Source organism: Lissotriton vulgaris, chromosome 8, assembly GCF_964263255.1.
Source record: "Lissotriton vulgaris chromosome 8, aLisVul1.2, whole genome shotgun sequence".
Lineage (NCBI taxonomy): Eukaryota > Metazoa > Chordata > Amphibia > Caudata > Salamandridae > Lissotriton > Lissotriton vulgaris.
In genome coordinates this window covers 1,500,617,141-1,500,643,561 of record NC_141696.1, presented here as the reverse complement: position 1 = coordinate 1,500,643,561, position 26,421 = coordinate 1,500,617,141, and the positions used below count along the sequence as shown (strand labels likewise).

Below are 26,421 nucleotides of genomic sequence, written 5' to 3'. Positions count from 1 at the left end.
TCCATACTACTCCGAATATGTAACAAGCATTTGCAATGCAATAGGTCTCGCATTTACTAGAGTTTGAGCTATTGGCGTTGTAGATTACAATGCCTTTTATTAATGTGTTGGTTTTGGAAACAAATAAATAAAAGGCATTGTCATTTACAATACCAATAGCATAAACTCTCGCAAATGCGAGACCTATTGCATTGTAAATGCTTGTTTTGCTATGTATGTCCATGCAGCTGTTTAAATAAATGCATGGAGCCACATTTTGTACCCAGGTGTGCAGTTTGAGATCCTTTGTAAGTACGCCATCGATACCCTGAAATATCCCTGGTCAGTCCTCCCGGTGAGAAGCGTGTGAAAGCAGCAGGAAAGGCAGACTCGTCACAGTTCATTCGCATCAGGACAGTGACAACCCGGAAGAATAAGAATACTCACTGGGTGCGGGTCACCATTGACCTCAATGTTACTGTTTCCCCCTGGCAAACCTGCCCATGCGACGGCCAGGTAAATCACCACTGATGCTCTAAGTAGTAACAGGAAGCGAGTGTGGAGCAGCTACTGTGTCGGTGTGTACACTGTGCCACCGTGCGCAATCAAGCACACACACACCCAACACAAGAAGATACCCTAAACACAAAGTGCACATGTACACCTACACAAGCACTGGTGCATAAGTTAACACACACATACCTTGAGCCGCACATCACATGGATAATCACATCCAGACAGCACACACATACAGAAATTTACAAGCACAAACACATGCGCGAACACGCATGTAAGCACACATATGCAGGCACGTGCATTTATAAGTGTACTAGTAAATTGCACTGCTATGTAGAAATAACATTCCTAACACTTAGAGTCTGTTTCGGCAAGTAATATGTACATCAATAGCGGCACAGTAGCTTTGACATCATGACATGTCTGCCAGTTGGTGAGTGTATATAGTTATATAGGTGATTACGGTATATTCGCAACAATCGGCATGCATAAGGGATCTCTGGACGCACAGCAGCCCAGCCTCCTATAGCAGTGCCAAAGATAAACAATCATGTTTCAGTTCTTCCGTTGGGTGACACATCAAGTAATTGGAATAAAAAAGAAAAGATCTCAACCTTATCTCTCCCTTTAACCAGATGTAGCGTTAATAAGACTGCATCAATCTTATCCAGCAAATAAATAAAATAGAAAAACAAATTCGCCTCCAAAAAGTTAATGCAAACCCTGCACTCTGTCTGTAGCAGGGAGAGCGAACTGTACAGCGCTGTTGGGCACGGTGGTGTAGTTTCCTGCTCATTCTGCAAGTACTGCAGCTGCACCGGAGTACTCCTTCAGGATTACAGCGGTCACGGTGATGGTGTGTTCCCTCTGAACTGCCTTCCTTGTTTGAAGCAGCTTCCATAACTACCACAGTGAAAATGACTTGCGCACACCAGGAGAATACGGAAGCCGGGGTGTGGGCTTCTCGGTCTGTGCATGGTTAAGAAAGTTCCCCTCGGACACACATTAACCAGAAGAACGGACGGAAACTGTAGTTAGGCAGTGCTGCTTTTGGAATAACCGTAAGTGACGCATCGGGTCTACAGTTAATTATAAGCCCTGTAAAGAAAAGCAATGCCAGTGTTTACAAATGGCAAGCAGCAGGAGAAATTCCCTGGCAAAAGGCGGAGTTTCACTCCTTTAACAGATTACTTGATGTCTCGGAGAGACCGCGCATGCGCGCTGCCTAGGCGAGACCTAAAAGAAGGTGATCCCACGAAAGTAACTAATTATAGAATTAATGCTTTGCTTGATGTGGACCAGCTGCTGTGTGTGTCACATGTATGTATACCTACATATATGTGGAAGCTAAGTATTCTGCTACAGTTTCGCTAAAGGAATTCGGATTTTAGCTGAATCAAAAACTTAATTCCAGTAACTCAGAGGGATTTCAGAGGCAGCAGCAGCAGCACTACTGACAACCTATTTGTTTATCAATTCTGATCCATGACACATTGAAAGTGAAAAAATGCAGTCTGTTTGTTTCCTTCATTGACTATTAAATGGCCCTTGATAGAGTAGACCGCTCAATATTATGGTCAAAGGTAGCCAGATTGGGGAATTTTTGCCCTGTTATTGAGGGTCATCAAGTCACTCTATTCTATTGGAATACTTGGGTTTGGGTTAAACTTGCACAAAGTGGCCATTTCTCAATCAAGAAAAAGACAGTAAATGGCTAAAGCAGGGCTGCCTGCTGCCCCCACTGCTATTTCTTTTAAATTTAGCAGACCTCCCAGGTGTAGTGCAGTGTTGAAACTGGCCCATTCTGGTTGGCTGAGTCAAGGTCCTAGCCAGGTGGAACCTACCACTCCCATCAGGGGTGGGTGATTACACTTGCTGTATAACCTGCAATCACCCGTGGGTAGCTTGGCACAGAGCAGTCTGGATTATCACAGAGGCAATGTGTAAAGCATTGGCACCTCACTCTCACATAAATGCACTGAGCGCCACAAAACAAACTTCACCCGTGGTGTATGTAAATAGAATTTGTTTTCAACCCACACATTAACTAGCACAACATGAATACCATGTATTTCTGGGCATAAACCACATTCGGAAGTATCACTATCAGTACTAGGCCCAACCATGTTCAAAATTGACATCCGTTATATTCACTTCTGGGAAAAATACTACTTTAGCCCCCAAGCACGCTTCTGCAGTGCAAAATATAAGGACGAGACCCACCGTGGCAATTATTCTAATTCAATACCACACAGTTATAGGGTGCAGCCCAGTTCACAACGATATCAGAAAGGTGTACATACAGATAATTACAACACTTTTAAATAGCCCTGTGGTCCAAGGTCGCACGAGTAAAAACCAATGTCAAGTGTAATATTCATTTGGCAAGGAAACAACGTGTACAGCAACACCGCCATGCACTATAATTATTCAAAGTCAGTCACTCCCACACACTCACTCAGCACCGATACTCAGCACTACGGAAATCAGGCAGGTCTGTCTTGAGCACACACATGCACACAGCACCCTGATGCAGTGCACTTATATCCGGCAGATCAGTTGATAATGCACTTGCAGAACCCGTGGCCCAAACCCTCCTCCACCCTTCAGCTAACTCCGATTACTCTACACCCACAGGCTGGAGATAAAGAAAACCTTCCCCCTGATACTAGGCCTATCGCGGCTGGAGCCACACTCAGTCAGGGCCCTGGGAAAAAGGTGGTGATAGGTAACGGGCCAATTAGGAGGCAGTCGACAAATGGAGGTTTGACCTCTACTCAGGAAGTTAAATCAAATGATTCCTCACTGTGCCTTCAGGCAGCAGCCCAGTTCTGCGAAGCTCAGGGGGGGTGGTTGTGCAGTCTGTTGACATGCTTCCGATCACTCTCAGAAGCGTTCTTTAGCCCAGTCAATTACTCCTACCACCCAGGCTCGATCCAGACAATGCTACCTGGCAACACAAAGTAGTCAGGCTGGGTGAGGAGAGGGCAGATTCGCCGCTGCATTGGGAGCACACAAAGGAGCAATCGATGAATGGCAGATGAATCAGTTAAGACTCTCAGAAGAAGGAGGCACCCCGTAGGGGACACACCGATAAAAGTCTTGCCTAGGCAATCGGGGCACCCCCTGACATGAATCCGCTCATTCCTGGAAATGAGGCACAACTTCTGGTGCACCTTGGTATGAGTCGTACCAGACGGTTCTGGTCACACTCAATGCGGAGTCAGAAACTCAGCACCTCCCAGGAAATGAGACACAACGTCTGGTGTGCGTTAATCGGAGTTGCACCAGACAATTCCGGTCACACACAATGAAGAGTTGCAAATTCTGTGCCTCCCTGGAAATGAGGCAAACACATAGAGATGATGGACGGAGCGCTGAAACTTTTCAGACACTCACCCCCAGTCACAGATCTGGGTTGAATCCATCATCGATTTTAGCTCACTTCGCCACCTCAGTTCAGACCCAGCTAAATGCAAATCAGTCTTGACCCTCTGCCTCATGGGAACAGTCGCGCCCGAACTGTCAAGCCAGGTCTTCCCTGAACCGGAAACAATCATCCTGGGACCGGATTCTGGGTAACACCCTTCATCAGCCAGGCTAGCTTGAATCCAGTGGCAAAGTGAGCAAGGCACCCACGTCTGGGCATACCCTGCCAACTTAGGGCAAACAGAAGGAGTTGATGGACGGAGCGCTGAAAGTTTTCAGCCACTCACCCCCGGTCCCAGATCTGGGTTGAATCCATCATCATTCTTTAGCTCACTTCGCCACCTCAGTTCAGACCTAGCTATATGCAAATCAGTCTTGACCCTGAGCCTCATGGGGACAGTCCAACCCTTCGCTGAACCAGAAACCAGCATCCTGGGACTGGTTTCTGGGTAACACCCTTCATCAGCCAGGCTAGCTTGAATCCAGTGGAAAAGTGAGCAAGGGACCCACAACTGGGCATACCCATCCCACTTAGGGTGAACAGTGCTAGGCAAAAAAATTTGTCCGGGATGCCGCCCCCCCCGCAGACCCTCCCTCCCGGCTCCCTCTTAAGGGGAGCCCGACCAGAGCCAGGGAGTGACCACTGCGCCTCCCGGCCTGGTCACCCACACGCTCCTGGGCCTCTCACCACCCCAGCCACCGAGGGCCGCCGAGCCCCCTGCCTCCCGCCACCCCAGCCACCCGAGGACCGCGCCAGATTTTCCCGCCGCCCCAGCCCGAGGCCCCGCCCCCCGCCAGCCGATTGGCTCCCGCTCCCGCCCCCCCCCCCCCGCAGACCCTCCCTCCCGGCTCCCTCTTAAGGGGAGCCCGACCAGAGCCAGGGAGTGACAACTGCGCCTCCCGGCCTGGTCACCCACACGCTCCTGGGCCTCTCGCCACCCCAGCCACCGAGGGCCGCCGAGCCCCCTGCCTCCCGCCACCCCAGCCACCCGAGGACCGCGCCAGATTTTCCCGCCGCCCCAGCCCGAGGCCCCGCCCCTGCCAGCCGATTGGCTCCCGCTCCCGCCGCAGACCCTCCCTCCCGGCTCCCTTCTTATGACGTCCCCAGAGCGACCGCGCAGCGGACGCGCGCAGCAGGAGCACCGATTGAGCGCCGAAGGTGCGCCAAAGGTAAGCCCGTCTGCGCCCGTCGGCGCCTGGACCGCACCCGGCGCCAGGACCCCTGGCCCCCGCAGACCCCAGCCCACCCGCCGGACGTACGACGCCGCAACCCTCAACGCACTCAACGCCGGCCGAGTCCCGGGCTGCTACCGAGCCACCCCGAGACGCACCCACGGACCCTTCTGCTGCAACTCCTGCTAGTTCACCTGCATCCGGACCTGCACTACAACTACACCAACCAAGACGAACAACAGCAGCAGCCACCTGAAATGCATCCTGCTCAACACCCGCTCCATCCACAGGCACGCCATCGAGGTCTGGAACCTGCTCGACACCACAGCCCCAGACGTCGCCTTCTTCACGGAAACCTGGATGAACGCCTCCTCAGCGCCTGACATCGCCATCGCCATCCCAGACAGCTACAAGATCATCCGAAGGGACCGCATCAACCACACCGGAGGAGGCATCGCCATCGTCCACAGGAACACCATCCGCATCAGGACCAACACCGATGACACCCTCGCAACCGCCGAGCACCTGCACTTCCAAGTCCACATCAACCCCAAGACCACCCTCAGAGGCACCCTCATCTACAGACCCCCTGGACAACGCACACAATTCAGCGAAGACATCGCCGACTTCATCAGCCCACACGTCTCTGCTCCGCTGACTACATCCTCCTAGGGGACCTCAACTTCCACCTGGAGAACAACAACGACCGCAACACCACCACCCTGCTGGACAACCTCGCCAACCTGGGACTCAAGCAACTGGTGACCACCCCCACCCACTACGCCGGACACACACTCGACCCCGTCTTCTCATCCAGCAAGGACATCGCCTTCAGCCACGCCACCGGACTCCACTGGACGGACCACAGCTGCGTCCACTTCAGCTTCGCAAGGACCACGATCCACCACCACCAGCAACAGGCTGCACGCAGGAACTGGAACAAGATCACAGCCGACCAGCTTGCGTCCTCCCTGAGCATGAACCCTCCCACCAGCACAACGAACCCTAGCCAGGCGGCCACCAACCTCACGAAGTGGATCAGCGACTGCGCAGACGAGCTCGCCCCCCTGGGGACCCCGCCCAGCAGACCCGGCAGCAAGAAAGCCCCATGGTTCACCGACGAACTCAAGAGCTCCAAGAAGAACTGCCGAGCCCTCGAGAGAACCTGGCGCAGAGACCCAACACCGGACAACATGACTGCCCTCAAGCTCGCCACCCGCAAACACCACCAACTCATCCGCGCCACCAAGAAAACTGCATTCAAGGAACGACTGGACAACAACGCACACAACAGCAAAGAACTCCTCAACATCGTCAAAGAGCTCTCCAACCCCAACGCCGGAAACAACGATATCAGCCCTTCGCAAGACCTCTGCAACTCCCTCGCCTCCTACTTCCACAACAAGATCGCGGACATACACAACAGCTTCAGCAGTCAACCGACGAACACCACGACCGAACCACCGCCCCCCACCACCACCCTCCGCGCCTGGACTCCGATCAGCACCGAAGACACCGTCCGCACGATGAACTCCATCCACTCCGGATCTCCGACCGACCCCTGCCCTCACCACGTCTTCAACAAGGCCGACGCTAGCATCGCACCCCACCTGCGGGACATCATCAACACCTCCTTCGACACCGCTACCTTCCCGGAGAGCTGGAAGCACGCCGAACTCAGCGCTCTACTCAAGAAGCCATCGGCTGACCCCACCGACCTCAAAAACTACCGCCCCATCTCGCTGCTCCCGTTTCCTGCAAAAGTCATCGAGAAGACCGTCAACAAGCAGCTGGCCGCCTTCCTCGAGACGAACGGATCCCTCGACCCCTCGCAGTCTGGCTTCCGGGCCAACCACAGCACCGAGACCGCCCTGATCGCAGTCACCGATGACATCCGAACGCTGCTCGACAACGGAGAAACAGCGGCCCTTATCCTCCTCGACCTCTCCACGGCCTTCGACACTGTCTGCCATCGTACCCTAGTACAACGCCTCAGCAACGTCGGAGTCCAGGAGAAGGCACTGGAATGGATCATCTCCTTCCTCGCCGGAAGGACACAGAGAGTCCGCCTTGCTCCGTTCAGATCTGAAGCCACCAAAGTCATCTGCGGCGTCCCTCAAGGCTCCTCTCTCAGTCCAACCCTCTTCAACATCTACATGAGCCCCCTCGCAGACATCGCACGCCAGCACAACTTCAACATCCTCTCCTACGCCGACGACACCCAACTGATCCTCTCCCTTACCAACGACCCCGCCACCGCCAGAGCCAACCTTCACGAAGGGATGAAAGAGGTAGCGGAATGGATGAAGAAGCTGCCTGAAACTGAACTCCGATAAGACGGAAGTCCTCATCCTGGGATCCTCACCCGCCACTTGGGACGACTCCTGGTGGCCCCCCGCCCTAGGCATCGCACCCAAACCAACAGACCACGCACGCAAGCTGGGCTTCATCCTGGACTCCTCCCTCTCCATGACCAGACAAGTCAACGCCGTCTCCTCGTCGTGCTTCAACATCCTGCGCATGCTACGTAAGATCTTCCGGTGGATCCCCACCGAGACCAGGAAGACGGTCACCCAGGCCCTCGTCACCAGCCGTCTGGACTACGGCAACACCCTCTACGCCGGAACCACCGCCAAACTCCAGAAGAGACTCCAGCGGGTCCAGAACGCCTCAGCACGGCTCATCCTGGACATCCCCCGTCGCAGCCACATCTCCGGACACCTGAGAGATCTGCATTGGCTCCCAGTCAACAAGAGAATAACCTTCCGTCTCCTCACCCACGCACACAAAGCCCTACACAGCCAAGGCCCAGGATACCTCAACAGCCGCCTCAACTTCTACGCTCCCAAACGCCAGCTCCGATCGACCAGCCACGCCCTCGCCGCCGTCCCCCGCATCCGTAGAGCCACCACAGGGGGACGGTCCTCCTTCTACCTCGCCGCCAAGACATGGAACTCCCTCCCCACCCACCTCCGCCTGACCCAGGACCACCTCGCCTTCAGGAAGCAACTCAAGACCTGGTTGTTCGAGCAGTAGCAGACCCCCCCCCCCAGCGCCTTGAGACCCTCTGGGTAAGTAGTGCGCTATACAAATGCAATGATTGATTGATTGATTGATTGAATAAATCATACATTCATACCCAGTCAAGAGATCTGGGTTAAATCCATTGTTCTTTTGCTCACTGTGCCACCCCAGTTTAGACCCAGCCATATGTAAATCAGTCTTGACCTTGAGCCTCATGGGAACAGTCCAGACCGAACTGCCAAGCCAGGTCCTCCCTGGACCAGAAACAAGCATCCTAGGACCGGTTTCTGGGTAACACCCTTCATCAGCCAGGCTAGCTTGATTTCAGTGGCAAAGTAAGCAAGGGACCCATGTCCGCAGTTTAGTCTGGACTGTTCCCATGAGGCAAAGGGTCAGGGCTGATTTGTATATGGCTGGGTTTACACTGGGGTGGCGAAGTGAGCAAAAGAACAATGGATTTAACCCAGATCTCTTGACTTGGGGTGAATGTATGATTTACTCAGCAATCCGGCCATCATTTGTTTGCGTAGCACTCCCTGAAAATGTGACACAATATCTGGTTCATTGATATGAGTTTCACCAGACAATTCCAGTCTTACAACACAGGCGCAAGTTCAGCAGTGCCACATGAGGTAGAATGAGGCACTGCTATGGGTAAACTCCCACCTTCGAGGGTCTAACCAGTGAATTGGACACCGCACGCAATAGAATACAGTCAGCATGTCGCACAAGAGAGATGCGTCACAATCAATGAAGCGGGCCACGCGGGGTCCGCATACGGTGAATCCGCTGACCACCATCAAGACTCTTACGCTTTTCGAGGCCCCACAATGCAGGGGCCACACTCCTGAGATGCGGACAGTGCTTTTGGGGCTCCCCACCAGGCAATCAAGTCTCCTGGCACAATTCTTAGTTCCACTCTCTCACCCCTCTACCAATGCGTTTCCAGTAGGTGAATCGGGCACTTAAGCTCTACAGGAGTCACAGGTAGACAGTGTGGATTCTCGTTGGAGGTCTTTGATGTACCTGAGACCTCCACAAGAGGACAGGGGGCAAGCCAACAAGCCCTTGGAGAACACACTTCAGGGTGCCAAACAGCTGTAGGTAGTCAGCCTAGGCCAGCCACTTTTCAGGCAGGGCGCACAGTCACTTCCAATTGCAGTAATCTTTCTTGTGCACAACAGATTCCTCTGGCAGAGTGCACCACGCAGTTCCAAGATCTCCAGTCCCACATCCCCACAAGTATATAGTCTACCCTGCTGAAGTATGGCACCAGTAGATATATTGTAGTGTGCCCTTGAAGTGAGGGGTGATTCAAAGAGTTTCCTTTTGAACTACAGATGCCGCCCCCTAAAATTCAGTCCTGTCTGTCATGTAGCTGCGGACTTCAGATCCTAATCTGTAGTGGGGCCATGATCTGGCTCCCTGAGGCCAAGTGCCAAAACCTCCTCCTCCCTTCTATCCAGCCAGCCCTCAAATGGCAGAGGTCTGTCAGTCCAGTTGCATGCCAGATGTTTATTGCTGTCTCTGGGGAATGCACAGATGTGCCCCCCCCCCCATCCTCCAGTGTGGACTAGAGCCAAACTAAAGGCACACAAAGAGTTTTAGAGCATAGAAAAGCCCACTTTCTAGAAGTGGCATTACTAAGCTATTCTTGACAAATCCCTCTTTACACCAGGTGAGAATTTGCCATTGTGAATCCAATTATAGTAAACCTTGAGACTGCTCCACTGTAAGCCACAATTGCAGCTTGAAGTAATTTCAACCATTCCCCCATGTTAATATATGGGAAGAGAAAACCTCGTAGGTAGTGAAAACACTTCACTACCTGGACAGGGAACAAACGTGTACCTACCCTGCATTTCACCTACCACTTGCTTCACCCCGCAAGACTTATCCTAGGGGTGCTCTAGTTGTAGTGAAGGGTCCCCTCAGGATTTCCCAGTGGTTTAGAAAGACCAACCGGAGCATGAGTGCAATTGTGCACACACAGGACTGCACTGGCAGGCTTCAGGCATATTTAAAAACATCAGGTAAGCACCACTTCCTAACGTGTGTAGGAAGGGAGAGCACACTTTTACACTGCATTTACAGTAGGAAAGTGCCCAGAGCCCTAAAGCCACTAAAAGATAATCAGCGAAACCGGGGAGTTGTCCCATGGGAATAGCCGACCTCCTAGGTAGGAAAACCTACATGGGGGGCGTTAATGACTACCTTGGTATGGAACACCCATGTGTACCTGCTCTGCCTTTTGCCTACCATAAGCGCAACTACCCACCCACAGGCCTGCAATGGCAGGCTAGATGCAATTTTGAAAGACTATTTGGTGGGTGGCACAATCAGCACTGTTCCCACTATTAGCCAGGGCAGTCCTTGCCCTAGGTATGTGGCGTACCTTTTTACAGGGCACTCACAGGTACAACACCTAAACCAATCAAGTAAGCACCACTTCCATGTACATGTAGGAAGGGGGCACACACTTTCACACTGCAAGGCCACAAAAAGAAAATCAGCAAAAACCAGGAGGAAAAATAACAAAAAGTTTTAGGGAAATCCCCTAAGGGCCATGTCCAATATTGATCACTAATGGCATAGGGATGGCAGCGCACACATGCCATGACCTAAAATTGGTCCTTCTAGGATAGTGACCATCCCCAATATTAGAGATCTACCTTCCTACTCCACATTTCGCTACTGCGTAGCATGTGGCAAACCAGGAATGTTGTGTAGCAATAAAACAGTGCCTAATTAACAATGTCCTACTTAGAACACCAGTTTCAAATTAGAAAAAAAGAATTGGACTGCTGTTTTTTTTCTTGTTTTTTATACAAGGTTCCCCAATACAGAATGGGTAATTCTCACTAAAGTTATCATTTTCCCCTCAAACAAGATGAAATACTTGGGGAAAATGGCCAAGTATATGTTTTAAGCAGCCAAACGAATTATCAATTGATATTGTCCTTTGGTTAATTATCTTCCACATTTTGTTTAGTAGTTGGACAGCCTGATCACATAGGGATGACACCAATGGTAATTTTCATGCATTTGAAAAAAAAATATCGTACGATTCGCTCTGGATTGAATCACCTGGCTTCAGTGGGAGTGATTTTTAATTTGACTTTGATGGTGAAAATGAGATTTCACAACCTTGTGAAAAAGGGGCCGAAGCGAGTTCTATAGTTGTAACAAAAATGCTGAATGTTAAAAGTAAAGTGACCAAAGCTTTGAAATAATTCCTTAGTGGTTATTTCAGAAAGAGAAGGTGGTCAGCTGAATTAGAGTGTGCAATGATTTCTGAATATTTTGGCTATTTTCTACAGAGAGTTGAGCAGGCCTCCGAATTTGCCGTGTCCGAAGTGTTCTCGTCCAAGAAGTCGAATGCGCATCGACGCCCCCTTGCTCCTGCCCTGGATCTGGAATCTACTGCCCAGCTGCAGGATCACGATGATGCCTATGCAGAAGGTGAGACCTCTAATTTGGCAAAAACTGGCCCAGCAGCGTCTCTGGGCACCTAGGGCTGTTGCGGTGCATGAAGCGCACTCCCAGCAGGCCAGTGGTGCTTCTGGGGTCCGAAGGGTTTAAAAGTGAGGGTCATATGGCTGTTGAACTCCAGCTCTTATGTCTTCTTTTGGGGCCTGAATATTGAAAAAAGTGGACTATAAACAAAGTACCAGGATAGATGTCCAAACGATTGAATATTAGTTTCAAATGATGTTGCCTAATATGAAATGCATCTACTTAAAAATAATCAGAATTCGAAGTCTCAAGGTGATCTTGTAACCCCTTTAGGATAAAAGCATGCGCATGTCTCCCCCTCCGGTCTTCCAAACTCAAGAGATGTTCATAAAGAACCCAGAAATAGATGTCAGCAGGGAGAGCAAGAGCAGGGATTGTCCAGTACTGCCCAGGCTGGGGATTTTATAAGATTGCAGTGGAGTGCACTGTTAGTAGTTGAAGGTTTTCTGAAACGTAGTGAAGGCTGGGAATGAATGAGGAAGTGGTAGGCACTGGAATAGGTGAAGGAAGAAGCGGCAAGGCTGGGCGCGTCATTCCGCCACTCTGACAGTTACTCCTTGGCCAATCCGCTAGAAGATGCTGTCAGAGCTGGGCCGGCTGCCATGATCAACCATTAAAACCCCCTGATGACCCATTTCTAGTCGCGGCTTCCTGCAGTGTGGGTCTGGTTTGAACACTTTGGTAAGTCTTTCTGGGTCTGGAGCACAAAGCGCCGGGACACTCCTTTGGAGTAGCCGTTGCGCTATACAAGACTCATATATAACATAACATATATAACAGGGGCTGATTGTAGTTCCAATCTGGACCAGAGAAGGGCTACACATTTATACGAAAAGATTGTGAATTGAAAGTAAAACTACAATTGTGTGCTTTTGAGATTGGGTGCAATAGTCTTGGTTTCAAAATAAATAGAGACGAACAGGGAGAGTGAATCATTAGTTCTCCACATTTCACAAAATGTCGCTGGTTCATGAATGCTGCCACGTGTGACTTCTCTGGTGAAAGTGAAGTAGCAGAAATGTCAGGATGTGGAATTGAGGAATCACGAAGATCAAGATTTCGCCCAAGCGTCTGTAAGTAGTTGCATTTTATAACCTCTGGCTCCTCTTTCCTGTTTAATCTTTTCTCTGGCCTCATTCATGTATCAGATTTTTCAGTTTGTATCCTGTGGCCTGTGAAACTCTAGTTCACCCTAGAGTAATTGCATGCATTATGATTGTGGGTGGTTGCATGCATTATGATTGCGGGTGGTTGCATGCATTGTGGGTGATTGCATGCATTATGATTGTGGGTGGTTGCATGCATTATGATTGCGGGTGGTTGCATGCATTGTGGGTGATGCATGCATTATGATTGTGGGTGGTTGCATGCATTATGATTGTGGGTTTTTGCATGCATTATGATTGTGGGTGGTTGCATGCATTATGATTGCGGGTGGTTGCATGCATTGTGGGTAATTGCATGCATTATGATTGTGGATGGTTGCATGCATTATGACTGTGGGTGGTTGCATGCATTATGATTGTGGGTGATTGCATGCTTTATGATTGTGGGTGGTTGCATGCATTGTGGGTGATTGCATGCATTATGATTGTGGGTGGTTGCATGCATTATGATTGCGTGTGGTTGCATGCATTGTGGGTGATTGCATGCATTATGATTGTGGGTGGTTGCATGAATTATGATTGTGGGTGGTTCCATGCATTATGATGGTGGGTGGTTGCATGCATTATGATTGTGGGTGGTTGCATACATTATGATGGTGGGTGGTTGCATGCATTATGATGGTGGGTGGTTGCATGCATTATGATGGTGGGTGATTGCATGCATTATGATTGTGGGTGGTTGCATGCATTATGATGGTAGGTGATTGCATGCATTATGATTGTGGGTGGTTGCATGCATTATGATTGTGGGTGGTTGCATGCATTATGATTGAGTGTGGTTGCATGCATTGTGGGTGATTGCATGCATTATGATTGTGGGTGGTTGCATGCATTATGATTGCGGATGGTTGCATGCATTGTGGGTGATTGCATGTATTATGATTGCGGGTGGTTGCATGCATGCATTGTGGGTGATTGCATGCATTATGATTGTGGGTGGTTGCATGCATTGTGGGAGATTGCATGCATTATGATTGTGGGTGGTTGCATGCATTGTGGGTGATTGCATGCATTATGATTGTGGGTGGTTGCATGCATTATGATTGTGGGTGGTTGCATGCATTGTGGGTGATTGCATGCATTATGATTGTGGGTGGTTGCATGCATTATGATTGCAGGTGGTTGCATGCATTATGATTGTGGGTGGTTGCATGCATTGTGGGTGATTGCATGCATTATGATTGTGGGTGATTGCATGCATTATGATTGTGGGTGGTTGCATGCATTGTGGGTGATTGCATGCATTATGATTGTGGGTGATTGCATGCATTATGACTGTGGGTGATTGCATGCATTATGATTGTGGGTGGTTGCATGCATTGTGGGTGATTGCATGCATTATGATTGTGGGTGGTTGCATGCATTATGATTGTGGGTGGTTGCATGCATTATGATTGCGGGTGATTGCATGCATTATGATTGTGGGTGATTGTATGCATTATGATTGTGGGTGATTGCATACATTATGATTGTGGGTGATCGCATGCACTATGATTGTAGGTGAATGCATGCACTATGATTGTGCGTGATTGCATGCATTTTGATTGTGGCTGACTTTTTTTGTACCCTTGCCACCTTCTTTCTATACCTGCTGCTACAGCATGGTTGCATTTAGGCAGCTTTGGATTTTTTGCCCCTTTTGTAGCCTGCTGAGAGATGTATCTTTCTAAGTTCATAAAAAAGTCTTGCTGATGATAGTTGCAGTGTTTCTGGAAACATAACATATCGTGAATGTAGTTTTAGCAGCTGTAATTCTCTGTGACCCCCAAATAGTTAGACCAAGAGAAAAGAAGATGCAGATTACAGCGACCTGCTGCTTTATCGGCAAAGATTTAATGTAATTTCTCTTCTATCTCTGTCACTCTGGAATTAAAAGTAACCATGTGGTCTAAATGCCCTTTTCTGTGGTTTGTTTTCCAGCCCAGGACCTGCTCAGCGACTGGATGAATTCTAAGCTGAGGCTGGAGCTGGCAAGTGATGACGAAGATGGAGGTGGAAAGGCAGTGTCTGAAGCTTCCCCTCCAAAAGAGGCAGTACCCGGGTTCCTGAAGTACAACCGGTTTGATGGTGAGGAGCATCAGTGCTTTAGTGTGTTGCCACTCTGTACATACTGATCGCTTTGAGTGGGTTGTGTATGACACCACTCTGTGTGTATAAAAAGTGGGCCGTCTCAATGCACTGCGGTGTGGTAGGCAAGGTCCAATTTTTGAGCCTCTTCTCCTTGTTTTGCCCCTTTATCTGCACCCGGTTCAGCAGTCTTACAAGATGGTCTGTTCCTTATTTAGTACAGACATTAATTACACAGGAGATGGTCTCCCCTTGCACCTACTTGAACATCCCTAGAGAAGCCAGCCATCAGCTTCTCTCTCTTGAATGACCCCAGTGGAGCTCAGTGAACTAAACTCACCTGCATCCCTCCACCCTGGTACCTTATAAATGGAGTTTGTGAAAGCTTTCTAACTGTTGACGAGCATAGAAATGCCTTGCATATGTATATGCTGTTGGCCTAAATTGATTCAAAGTGTATTGAGCTGCTGCTACTGAGAGATCCACTTGATCAAATGCTATTCGTGATTGTGCAATAAGTACACGGTCAATCATTAAATGTGTATTGTTGAGAGTTGAACACAGCACCTAAATTGCTGCAATTAATTCTTTTTTCTGTGTCTATAATAAGTTGAGTGCTGATTATGCTTGCTTGGTTTGATGTTTAACTATAGCAGCAACTGTAAGATAGCGGTAAAATCAAGCATTGAAAATGCAGCAGTACCAAAGATTAAACACATTTGTGCTTCTTATTCCCACCTTTTTAGTACCAAAAGCTGAATTGGCAGCAAAAACTCTGCGTCAGCTGAGACTAATATGCTAATGGTATTTGGTAGTGGAAAGCATGTTTGTACTGTCACAGGCGTTGGACATGGCCCTTAGGGGGATTTCCATTAAACGTTTGCTTTTTGTCCTCCTGGTTTTTGCCAACTCTCATTCCCTGACCTTAGGTCTCTGGACACCTTCTGGTACTGCAGCAGGAACGTGCATACGCCCTTCCTGCACATGCCAGGATATGGTGCTTACTTGATTGGTTTGGTTGTCGTACCTGTGAGTGCCCTGTAAGAAGGAACACCACAAACCCAGGGTTGGTGCGACACTGGCTAATAGGGGGACGCCGCACCAATTGTGCCGTCCCCCTAAGTAGCTGTCAAGAATGTTTCATATTCAGTTGGCCTGTCTCACTCCGTAGCCAACCCCGAAGGAGCCGTTCTCTACCACCAAACTGGGGTAGGTGAGTGGCCGGGTAGGTACATGTGCGTGTACACTGCCTGGGTTGGGATGAATCCTCATGTGGGTTTTCCCTACCTAGGGGGTCGGCTATCCCTATTGGACACTTCACAGGTCTGTCCGATTCTCTTGTTAGGGCCTGGGGCACTTTCCTGCTGAAAGTGCAGTGTGAAAGTGTACGCTCTCTTGCTACACACATTAGGTAGTGGTGCTCGCCTGGGGTTTCTAAAGCGTCGGTCAGGTCTGCCTTGGCCGGCCGGTGGATGCGCACTCGCACATTTGTTGATTAAAAGACCTGGGTCCAGCCTGCCCGTGCGGGCTGGTGTGTGCACTTTCACTGCTGGTGTCTTTGAATACGTGTCCAGCCTGCCATTGCAGGCTGTGGTGTGCTCAGCACTGATGGCCTGCTAAGCATGTGTCGAGCCTGCCATTGCATCTGGCATGTGTTTTGCACCAATGGTGTTCCTAAATACGTGTCCGGCCTGCCATTGCAGCTGGCATGTGTTTTGCACCAATGGTGCTCCTAAATACGTGTCCGGCCTGCCATTGCAGCTGGCATGTGTTTTGCACCAATGGTGTTCCTAAATACGTGTCCGGCCTGCCATTGCAGCTGGCATGTGTTTTGCACCAATGGTGCTCCTAAATACGTGTCCGGCCTGCCATTGCAGCTGGCATGTGCTTTGCACCAATGGTGTTCCTAAATACGTGTCCGGCCTGCCATTGCAGCTGGCATGTGTTTTGCACCAATGGTGCTCCTAAATACGTGTCCGCCTGCCATTTCAAGCTGATGCACCAGTTTACTTAGACTGGCCTTTTTAAGTCAGTAGCCATCATGAGAGGACCTTTCACTACCACTTAGTACCCTGTGGGTACGTCTTAATGGGTGAAATGAGTGGTAGACGAGAGGCAGGGCAGGTACACCTGTGTGTCCCCTGCTGAGGTAGTGAGAAATACCCATGAGTGTATTCACTGCCTATGAGGTTTGCTCTTCCCATGGGGGAATGGTTGACATCATTTCAGACTGCAATAGTTGCATTGGAGGCGCAGCGGCAATCCCTCGCCAGTGGTATAGTTGTCTTTGTCGTAATTCTCGCAGAAATGCCAGTAGTAGAAAGTGGACATTTCTGTGCGGTGAAACTCTTTGTGTGCCTTGGGGCTTGGCCCCAGTCCACACTAGAGGCTGCGGGAGCACATCAGGGCGGTCCCCAGCAACAGCTATAAAACACTGGGCATGCAACTGGAATGACAGACTTCTGCCATTTGCAGGCCGCCTGGAGAGATTGGAGGAAGAGGTTTTGTCAGTCAGTCAAAAATCTTTATTTCGGCCACTAGGGCCATAAAAGCACATAGGTTAAAAACAGTACATTATATACAAAATGTAACAGCATTGTATAAAATATATATTTTTAGATGGCACTTTATGCATACATTCATATCTGGGATCGTTGACAAGTCCAACTCTTCTAAATGCCCTCAGGCGGGGGGTTGTGCAATATACATACAGTGCGTGTCCCCTGAATTAATCGCATAGTGGAAGACAATAAAGTGCATATGAACAAACAACAATTTCATTCAAATAATTGAGGGAGCACCAAAGTTATACATTGAATAAGAAACTGTCCAAGTAAAACCTAAAACAATTTTTTTTTTTTTTTAAATCGATGATTATACCAAGATAAAAGTGATGGAATAAAATGTGACATTTTTTTGAGTATACCTTAAGCAGTGAATGGTTTTCAAAAATGACAAATCAGCGGGCCAATGGTTACATTCAATCTATTTAAGAAAAAGGGTACCTATCCCTGAGTACCTGATAAATAGTAATAGATTGTAAGTAGCCTATGGAGTCTGCTTTGAGATGGCTCTATGGGTACACCACATTGAGTACAAATAACGCGAGATGGAGAACACAACGGGCATGTGGGTGTCGTACTTAAAAAGCCTAAAGACCTCAGAACAGTGTCTAGACCCCATGTTCTTACACAAGTGTAGCAGCCAACGAGACCTTGACCCCCTATTATCAGGGTAAAAGAAGAGAACATGCAATTCAGTTTCCTCTACGTGATCTCGCACTGGACAATCCAGATTACGGGTGTCCAACCCCTAGTTGGTAAAAGATTGGAGCGGGAGCACCCCATGTCTGAATTGGAGGAAGAGCGTTTTGACATTTGGCCTCTAGAGCCAGATCATGGCCGCACTAAAGAGAGAGAACTTCATTCCATGGCCTAATGGCAGACAGGGCTGAAATTTAGAGCAGACGTCTGTGGTTTGAAGGGAGACCCTTTGAAACACCCCAAACTTCAAAGGCACACTCCAGTATTACTACTGGTGCCATACTTCAGCACTCGGTGAGATACGCTTGTGGGGACGTGGGACTGGAGAACTTGGAACTACATGGTGCACATTGCCAGAGGACTCATGTTGTGCACAAGGAGGATTACTGCCATATATAGGGGCAGTATGCCCTTTCTGAATAGTGACTGGCCTGGGCCCACTACCTTCAGCTGTGTGGCACCCTGAAGTGTGCTCTCCAAGGGCTTGTTGAGCTTGCCCCCTGTTCTTTTTGGAGGTCTCAGGGACATCAAAGATTTCCTAAGAGGGACCCACACCTTCTACCTGTGAAACCTGAAGCGTGGCGCCCCCTCAAGTGTCCACATCGTCTGCTGAATTCCAACTGGTAACGTGACATGGGTGTGGAACTAAGAATTGTGTCTGGAGACTGCATTGCCTTGTGCGGAGCCCCGAATTCTGGCCCGAATATAGGGTGTGTGGCCCCAGCATCGTGGGGACCTTGGCACGCATAAGCGTCTTGTTGGTGGTGAGCGGATTCACCAGTTGTGGTACCCAGCATGGCCTACTTCGTTGATCGTGCCACATCTCTCTTGTGCAACATACTACCTGCATGCTCATTGCGTGCTGTGTCCGATTCACAAGTTGCGACCCTCGGAGGTCGGGGCATAACCGTAGTAGTGCTTCATTGTACCTCATGAGGCATTGCTGAACTTGCGCCTGTGTGTGTGACCGGAACTTTCTTGAGCAACCAATATCGATTTGTACAGGATGTTGAGCCTCATTTCCAGGGAGGTACAGAATTTGCAACTCTTCTGTGTGTGGGACACTGAAGCTGTCTGGTGCGACCAAAACCGACGTGCCCAGACGTTGTGCCTCCTTTCCAGGGAGATACTGAATTTGCAACTCTTCGTTGTGTGGGACCAGAACGGTCTGGTGTGACCCGTATCGTCATGCACCTGACGTTGTGCCTGGATTGCCTTAGTGCCACTCTGATCAACTTGTTCCTGACGGGGTGCCTTCTCCCGAGAGCCCCCTCTTCATTCTCCATTCATATACTGTTCCCTTACTTGGCCCTCAGCACAGAAGATCAACTGCCCTCTCCTCACCCAGCCTTCCCCTACGACACCATGTTGCCAGGTAGTATGGCCAGGCTCAGGCCTGGGTGGTGAAAGTGACTGACTGGGCTGGAGGAATGCTTCAGAGAACAATCAGAAGGGGGTCAAGTGACTTGTTGATCCCCACCCCGTGCTTCGCAGAACTGGGCTGGTGCCGGAAGAGTGACTTCAACCGTGTGTGGCCTAATGCCGGTGGGAGGACGTGGTGTCTCCAATCTGTCGGTGTAGGATAGTCTGGGTGAGTTGGAGGGTGGAGGGAGGCTTGGGACCACGGAGTTTGCAGTGTGTAATCAATTGACCTGCATGATATCTGTTGCACCGCATATCAGTGCTGAAAGGGTGTGTGTGGGAGTGACAGTGGGGAACCGCCCGTTATTCATGGCACTGGATGGCGATTTCTTGCCAAAATAGCATTGCATTGGGTTTGCCCGCGAAGCCTCGGCTGGCGGTGCTGGTAAAAAGTGATATTAGTCGGTGTATGTACATATCCCTGATATTATGGTGACCCACTGTGTACCCTCAAACTGTGTGGGGTTGAATGATAAAAACTGCTAGAGTAGGCCCAGGCTGGACAACGTGTTGCAGTGCATAAGGGTGCTGGGGTGGAGGGGGGCAAGGGAGAATAGGATCTTGCCTAAGTGTGCATATTGCTGATGTCATTTGAATACAGTTGGGCCTAGTAATAATTGTAAGTGTGATTTATGCCCAGAGATGCATGATGTTCATGTTGTGTTGATTATTATGTGTACTGAATACAAATGTTATTTACATACATCACGTGTGAAGTCGATTTTGTGATGCTCAAGGTATTTATCGTACGTGAGTGCTGTGCCAATGCTTTACACATTGCCTCTGTGGTAAGCCTGAATTCTCAGTGCCAAGTTACTCAAGGGTGAGCGCAGGTTATACAGTGTGTATAATCACCTGCCCCTGATGGGAGTGGTAGGTTCTGCCTGGCTGAGGTACTGACTCAGCCAACCAGAAAGTCCCAGTTCAAACAATAGGTATATTCATCTCTGGTGTAAATGCATCATTTTTTTTTTATTGTTATTGTTAATTGACATTTGTATAGCGCTGAATCACCAACAGGTCTCTCAGCGCTAGGGAGGGAGAAGGTGGGCAGCTAGACGACACAGGGTTGATGCGTGAGTTTAAGCAGTGTTAAGTGATTCTCTGAACAGGATAGTTTTGAGCTGTTTTCTGAAACAAAGCAGGGAGGGTTCCTTACAGAGATGTTCAGGAAGCTCGTTCCAGAGCTGCGGGGCCAAGACAGAGAAGGCTCTGCCTCCTTTTGATGTAAGCTTATACTTTAAACCTTGAGATCACGCTCATGGCAGAGTGTAAACGTTGAGGTTATGGTTTTGCAATTTGACAAATCAAATGAAGTTCATCGTGCAGTCTCCCTTTGGAATCTAAAACTCTGTCTTATGACCATGAGCTGGAGAGGATGTTTCATGATGCTTGTGTGTGTGTGTGTCTGTGTGTGTGTGTGAAAAGTGAAATTCTGCAATGTTTTGTCTTCCAGACCTCTGCGGGTATCTGGAGCAGGAGGTGGAAAGCACCACAGTTCAGGACTACATGCAGCAGCTCCTGCAGAAGGAAGTGGTGGACTCTGGGATACTTGAAGATCTGGGGATTAGAGATGACCAGGGAAAGAAGAGACGGCAGGATCCTAAACTGACCATGGAGCTTCGACATCAGCAGGTTGGGTCTAGGTTGACAGATTGGGATGGCTTTGTTGGCATCTGAGGTGTCAGAGGGCCATGTTCACATCGTACAATCAGAAATGGCATTGGATCATGGCTTGGTGGGAATCCATAGTGACAGCAGCTCCTAGGATGACGGCAGCTCCTAGCTGGTCATAGCTGGGTGGGTATCTGAGATGACAGCAGGGCATGGATCATCTGCAGTCCGCGATGACAAGTTGGGCTCTCTGGTGGGATCAGGGTTTAGGTGATGAGAATCTGGGAGGAAAGACATTCTTAGCTGAGTGGGATTCTCATTCAAGTGCTGATCAAATGTTTTGTAAGGCAAGTTGGACATGTCTCTATAGTATCCTGAGTTTAGAGTCAGTCTCACAGTGCCCCCTTTAGGACAAGGTTCTTTATAAGTCAAGTTCTAGCATGGAGCATGCTTGAATGTGTAAATAAAAATATAATTTTGCTAAACATTTGAAGCTTCTTAAAAAAAAAAAAATATATATATATATATATATATATATATTTATGTTTTCCAAGTCCGCTCAGAAGTGCTGCCTGAGGCCCCGAGGGAGGTGGCACCAATGCCGGCCGAGCACGCCGGTAATAAAGTTCCAAAGTTTGCGAAGCAATGTCGATGCTCTCAGATCACAAACAACGCGACTCCAAATGCAACTCCAAGGGTGTTTATTCACCTAACAACAACATGTTTCGGCTGCGGACAGCCTTGATCACGTGATCAAGGCTGTCCGCAGCCGAAACATGTTGTTGTTAGGTGAATAAACACCCTTGGAGTTGCATTTGGAGTCGCGTTGTTTGTGATCTGAGAGCATCGACATTGCTTCGCAAACTTTGGATATATATATATATATATTTTTTTTTTTTTTTTTTTAAGAAGCTTCAAATGTTATATAATAATATATATATATATATATATATATATATATATATATATATATATATATATATATATATATATATATATATATATATATATATATATATATATATATACCTGTAACATGATAATGCTTTATGGTCTCAGTGGTGAAAGATGTGGTACTTAATGTATATTTTCTAATATCTGACCTGTTTACAAAATTTCTGCCATAATGTCTACTCTATGCTAAAGACACCATTGACTGTAAAAGGGACCAATTGTACTGCATATTCCCAATTTCAAAGCATTTTTGCCCTTAACATTGGCAACCGACCATTCTGTTGACGTTTATCACATTGTCTTCCTTCGGCTGCAATAAAATAATGGAAGGGCCCAGAGCCTTGGAGGAAGTGTACAATTATAGAAGGTTTGAGAACCAGTAAACAAGAATTGGCTCGTCTTTTGGGTTACTCTGACAAGGTCACTTCGAGGATCAGGAAGTGAAACAATCAGTTGTAGGTCTGAAGATTAAGATGAGAGGTCAGAGTTTGTGGTTCAGTTTATGTTAGATGCTCCTACCACTGTCATGTGAGTGCCAAACCACAGAGGTCAAAATGTTTAAGAGTGAGCACTTGGGGGTTCCAACAGATGAGAATTAAAATGCTTCAGTTGGCATGTTTGAGTGCCAGATCCTCTGATTCTCAGAGGCCAAAGGTTTGAAGTCTATAATAAAGGAAATGCCAGAGAGCCTGTGAATCTGAGGGTCTGAATGACTCCATCACCTTTGGAGACCTAAGTGCAAATATTTACTGAAAACCGTTGTCTGACATCGTAAATAAGACTATTGCTAGCTTTAAGGAAGACCAAACTTGGTGGCTGAGATTAGCAGTTACAACTTTTAGGTGTTCATTGATAAACTGGTAGTTTTGAGTGTGGGAGATGCAGGGATTTGTAAGGTTCAAGTTAAAGTTGAATATGTTTTTATTGATATTTCAACATATTTTCAAAAGCAACAAGGAAAAGTAATTAGCAACAATCCCATCGAACCCCCTCCCAGTAAACCCTCCCCCCCCCATGGTGATAAGCCGCTCTATACAAATATAAATCGATTGACTAGTTGAATGAAACTTCCCTCTACCCCACAAATTAAACACCCCCTCCCCACAGTCAATTTCAACCTCGATGCGTCTCTAGCAGCCATTTCACCGAAGCTTCTCTCTTCGTGATATGTCCTCAAGTTCAAGTTTTTACCCAGCCGATTTAAATTGTTTTATAATAATCATCAATTTTTTAATCTTCCTAGATTTGTTATTGCCCTTAGACTATACAAAGCTTATCTGCCCGAAAAGACTATCTGGAAGTACTGTAATAGACCCCCTCCCATTGTTTATTACATTCTTTAATTTCTCCACTCAACCCTTTGGAAAGCTTTTCCCTCCCCACGCGCCACCACAGCCTTTCAATCCATTTTGCCTCTGTGGGTATTGCACTTTGGGCCAAAACCATTTGCTTAGCCGCTAGCAAAAGGAGGGAGACGAGGCATCCGATTCTTTTCCCTCAATGAATAACTTTTACCGTCCGGGTAGCCCAGCAATATAACTTCCAGGCACAGGGCTGCCTCTAATTCCGTAATCTGGTGTATCATTGACAGAATCCTGTCTTAGAACATCTAGATCTTTGGGCAAGACCAGAGGATGTGTCCCCACCCACTCCAGCATTCTTTATTCATATGAGCCATACTCAATGGTGTGTAGTGCCACCAATATATGATTTGAAGTGTCCTTTCCCTCCCGTGTAGGAGGCAACTTGAGTTGCTCGCTGGAGTATCTCTTCCCATTGATCCGAGTCTCGGGTAATGTGTAGTTCTTTCTCCCAGGCTCTCTGAAAAGTGAGTTTATGTGTCTCTTGCTGTGTATTGAGTGTGGGATATATTCTAGTATTTCTCAGAAGGTGTTAATGGTCTGAATACTCCTTGATTGATAATTGGATTTAGGAGCCAGTTGTGCAGCTGCCAGTACTGGCATCTCTCCCCTTCTGCGAGCCCATATTTCTGCCTAAGATACTCAAAGGGTTGGCTCTGGTCCCACTCAAACATATATCATTGGGTTTTGCAACCTCCCTCCCAAGTTCAAGTTGGACTTGGATTAGTTTCAGTGCGAGGATACATCTCTTCTCATGTTTAAATCAGGAGTGCAGCAGCTTTAGGTTTGGTTTGATTGTCAGCATAGAAATAGTTTTTTTCTGCAAATGTGATATATTTATTCTGAAGGTGGTCGGTTAGAGCAGTAGAGATGCTCGGCCCTGGAAGTTGGATGCTTTTGAAGTGGAGATATAGGGTCTGGCTTGTTTGACATTGAATTCAAAATGTTCCTATATAGCGCAGACTGCCACCCTACGAGTATCCTGGTGCTCAGACTGAGAGAATTAGCCAGTATGCAAATGGGTCAAGGTGTCGAAAGGAAAAGAAGGCCAGTCCTTAGGAAAGAGACAGGTTTTAAGACTCTTTCTAAACTCGATCAAGGAGTTGATTTGTCTGATACTCTGGGGTAGCTTGTTCCGAAGATGGGCAGCAGCCACATTAAATGCCCTCCCTCCCATCCTAGAACGTTTGAAGCTGGGGATCGCCAGCAGACTTGCACTAGATGAACGGAGCTGCCTCTTGGGATGGTACCAGGTGAATGTTTCCTGCAATGGGAGTGGGCCTAGATCGTGTACCGCTCTGTGCATCAAACCGAGCGATTTAAAGTGGACCCTTTCATTGATGGGCAGCCAACGGAAGTCTCTCAGAGCCAGGGTAGTGGATGATCTACGTTGCCTATTTAGCCCCAGTTTTGCTGCTGCCAACTTGGCTCATTGCAACCCTGAAAGATGTACTGCGGTGCTCCCAGACAGGGCCGGACTGGGAACCACTACCGGCCCTGGCAAAGTGGTCGGCCGCCCCCCCCCCCCCTCCCAATCCCTCTCCCTCCTCACTCGCTGGGGTTGTAGGTGCCGCCCAGCTCTTTACCGGTCCCGGTTTTCGGCTGATTTTGGTACAGGGCCGATCTGCTGCAAAAACGGCCCTGTAACAAAAATGGCCTCCAGGGGGCCCAAAACCGGCCCCCACCCATGCAGCGCACCATGGGATTGCCCGGTGCCCACTATAGCCAGGCTGGCCCTGCTCCCAGATACAGAGAGTTGCAATAATCCAGCCTGCTTATCACTGTGCTTCTCACTACAAGGGAGCGCAAGTCTTTTGGTAGTACTGGGAGTACATGAGCGTGTTTAGGCTGCTCTTGCGTTGATTGATAGATTTAAGAATGATGGTTTCTGGGTCGAGGGTGCTGCCAAATGGGATTGGTTTGAAAGTGAGGCCATGGTGGTTGAAGGGCATGAAGTCAGAGTAGAGGTAAAGAGTCTGTAGAAGTGGACGGAATGTAATATGAAGGCATGGCACTTGGTTTGTTAAGAGTAAGGTTGCTTTAGTTGGTAGTTGGGTATCAGCAGCCCCTAGTGTCATGCTGCTGCTGCTGCTGGTAGGCTTGATGTTAATGTAAGAGTTTTGAGTTGGGAGTTTGGAGCAAGAATGTGAAAATTATGTTTGAACGCTGGAGGGTAGCATTTGGCATATTTTGGCGTCAGTGCAGAAGTTAACAGTTTTTTTATATAAAGGTGCGGAAGTTACCATATATTTTTGCAATCATAGTGGAGTAAGTTTTGTAACTGAAGAAGCTGTGGCATGTTTCGATAGGGTTCATTAGCTGACAGGCTTTAGTGTGCTGAAAATATATGGAAGGGGATTGACTGTGAGGTTGGCATGCCTCTGGACAGGTTTTGGGTGTTTTCAAAGTTTAGATTCAAACAGTGGATCTGGGGGTGGGATGGGAATTATTTTCTGGTCTACACCAGCTGATCGTTTCAATGCCAGTAAAAGTTGATGTGTTTGATGGAGTGGGTATAATGGGGGACATGGTTTGGTGCGAGAGTGCAGATGTTGGTATAAAACCTGTCTTGGAGTTCCCAGGACTGAAAGGGTGTTCATTTATGTTTTCTGGCATCTGGGTGTAACAGATTGGCTGTTGGGGGCCAGTGTACAGTAGGTGTTCGGGATTGATGGGCATGCACCCTGGTATGCTTAGGACCAGGGTGAACTGATGGTGGATCAAGTGTCTGTGTAATTTGATATCGCCAGGGGCTAGCGTGTGGGAGTTGATAGCTTTCCATGCACATGCATGTGTGTGAGGTGCCAATACTGAGGTCTGCATTCATGATGTTAGCATGCAGCAGATCGTTGGCCTGGTGTTTCGCAGGTGGGTGTTTGGGGTCATGCTGCAATGGGGTCATGCTGCAATGATTCATAAGTTTCTTTGCCAACCTAT

At 48.4% G+C, this 26,421-nt stretch overlaps 1 protein-coding gene across 1 annotated transcript in view; it reads left to right on the top strand.

The window, feature by feature from the left end:
• The window catches only part of CCDC191 (coiled-coil domain containing 191), a 170,825-nt gene that overhangs the window by 33,290 nt on the left and 111,114 nt on the right, over nt 1–26,421 (top strand). Inside the window, exons 3-5 of the mRNA XM_086935594.1 lie at nt 11,442–11,583; nt 14,724–14,870; nt 21,012–21,190. Coding sequence (XP_086791720.1) covers nt 11,442–11,583; nt 14,724–14,870; nt 21,012–21,190 — 468 coding nt within the window. The remainder of the gene's footprint in view (nt 1–11,441; nt 11,584–14,723; nt 14,871–21,011; nt 21,191–26,421) is intronic.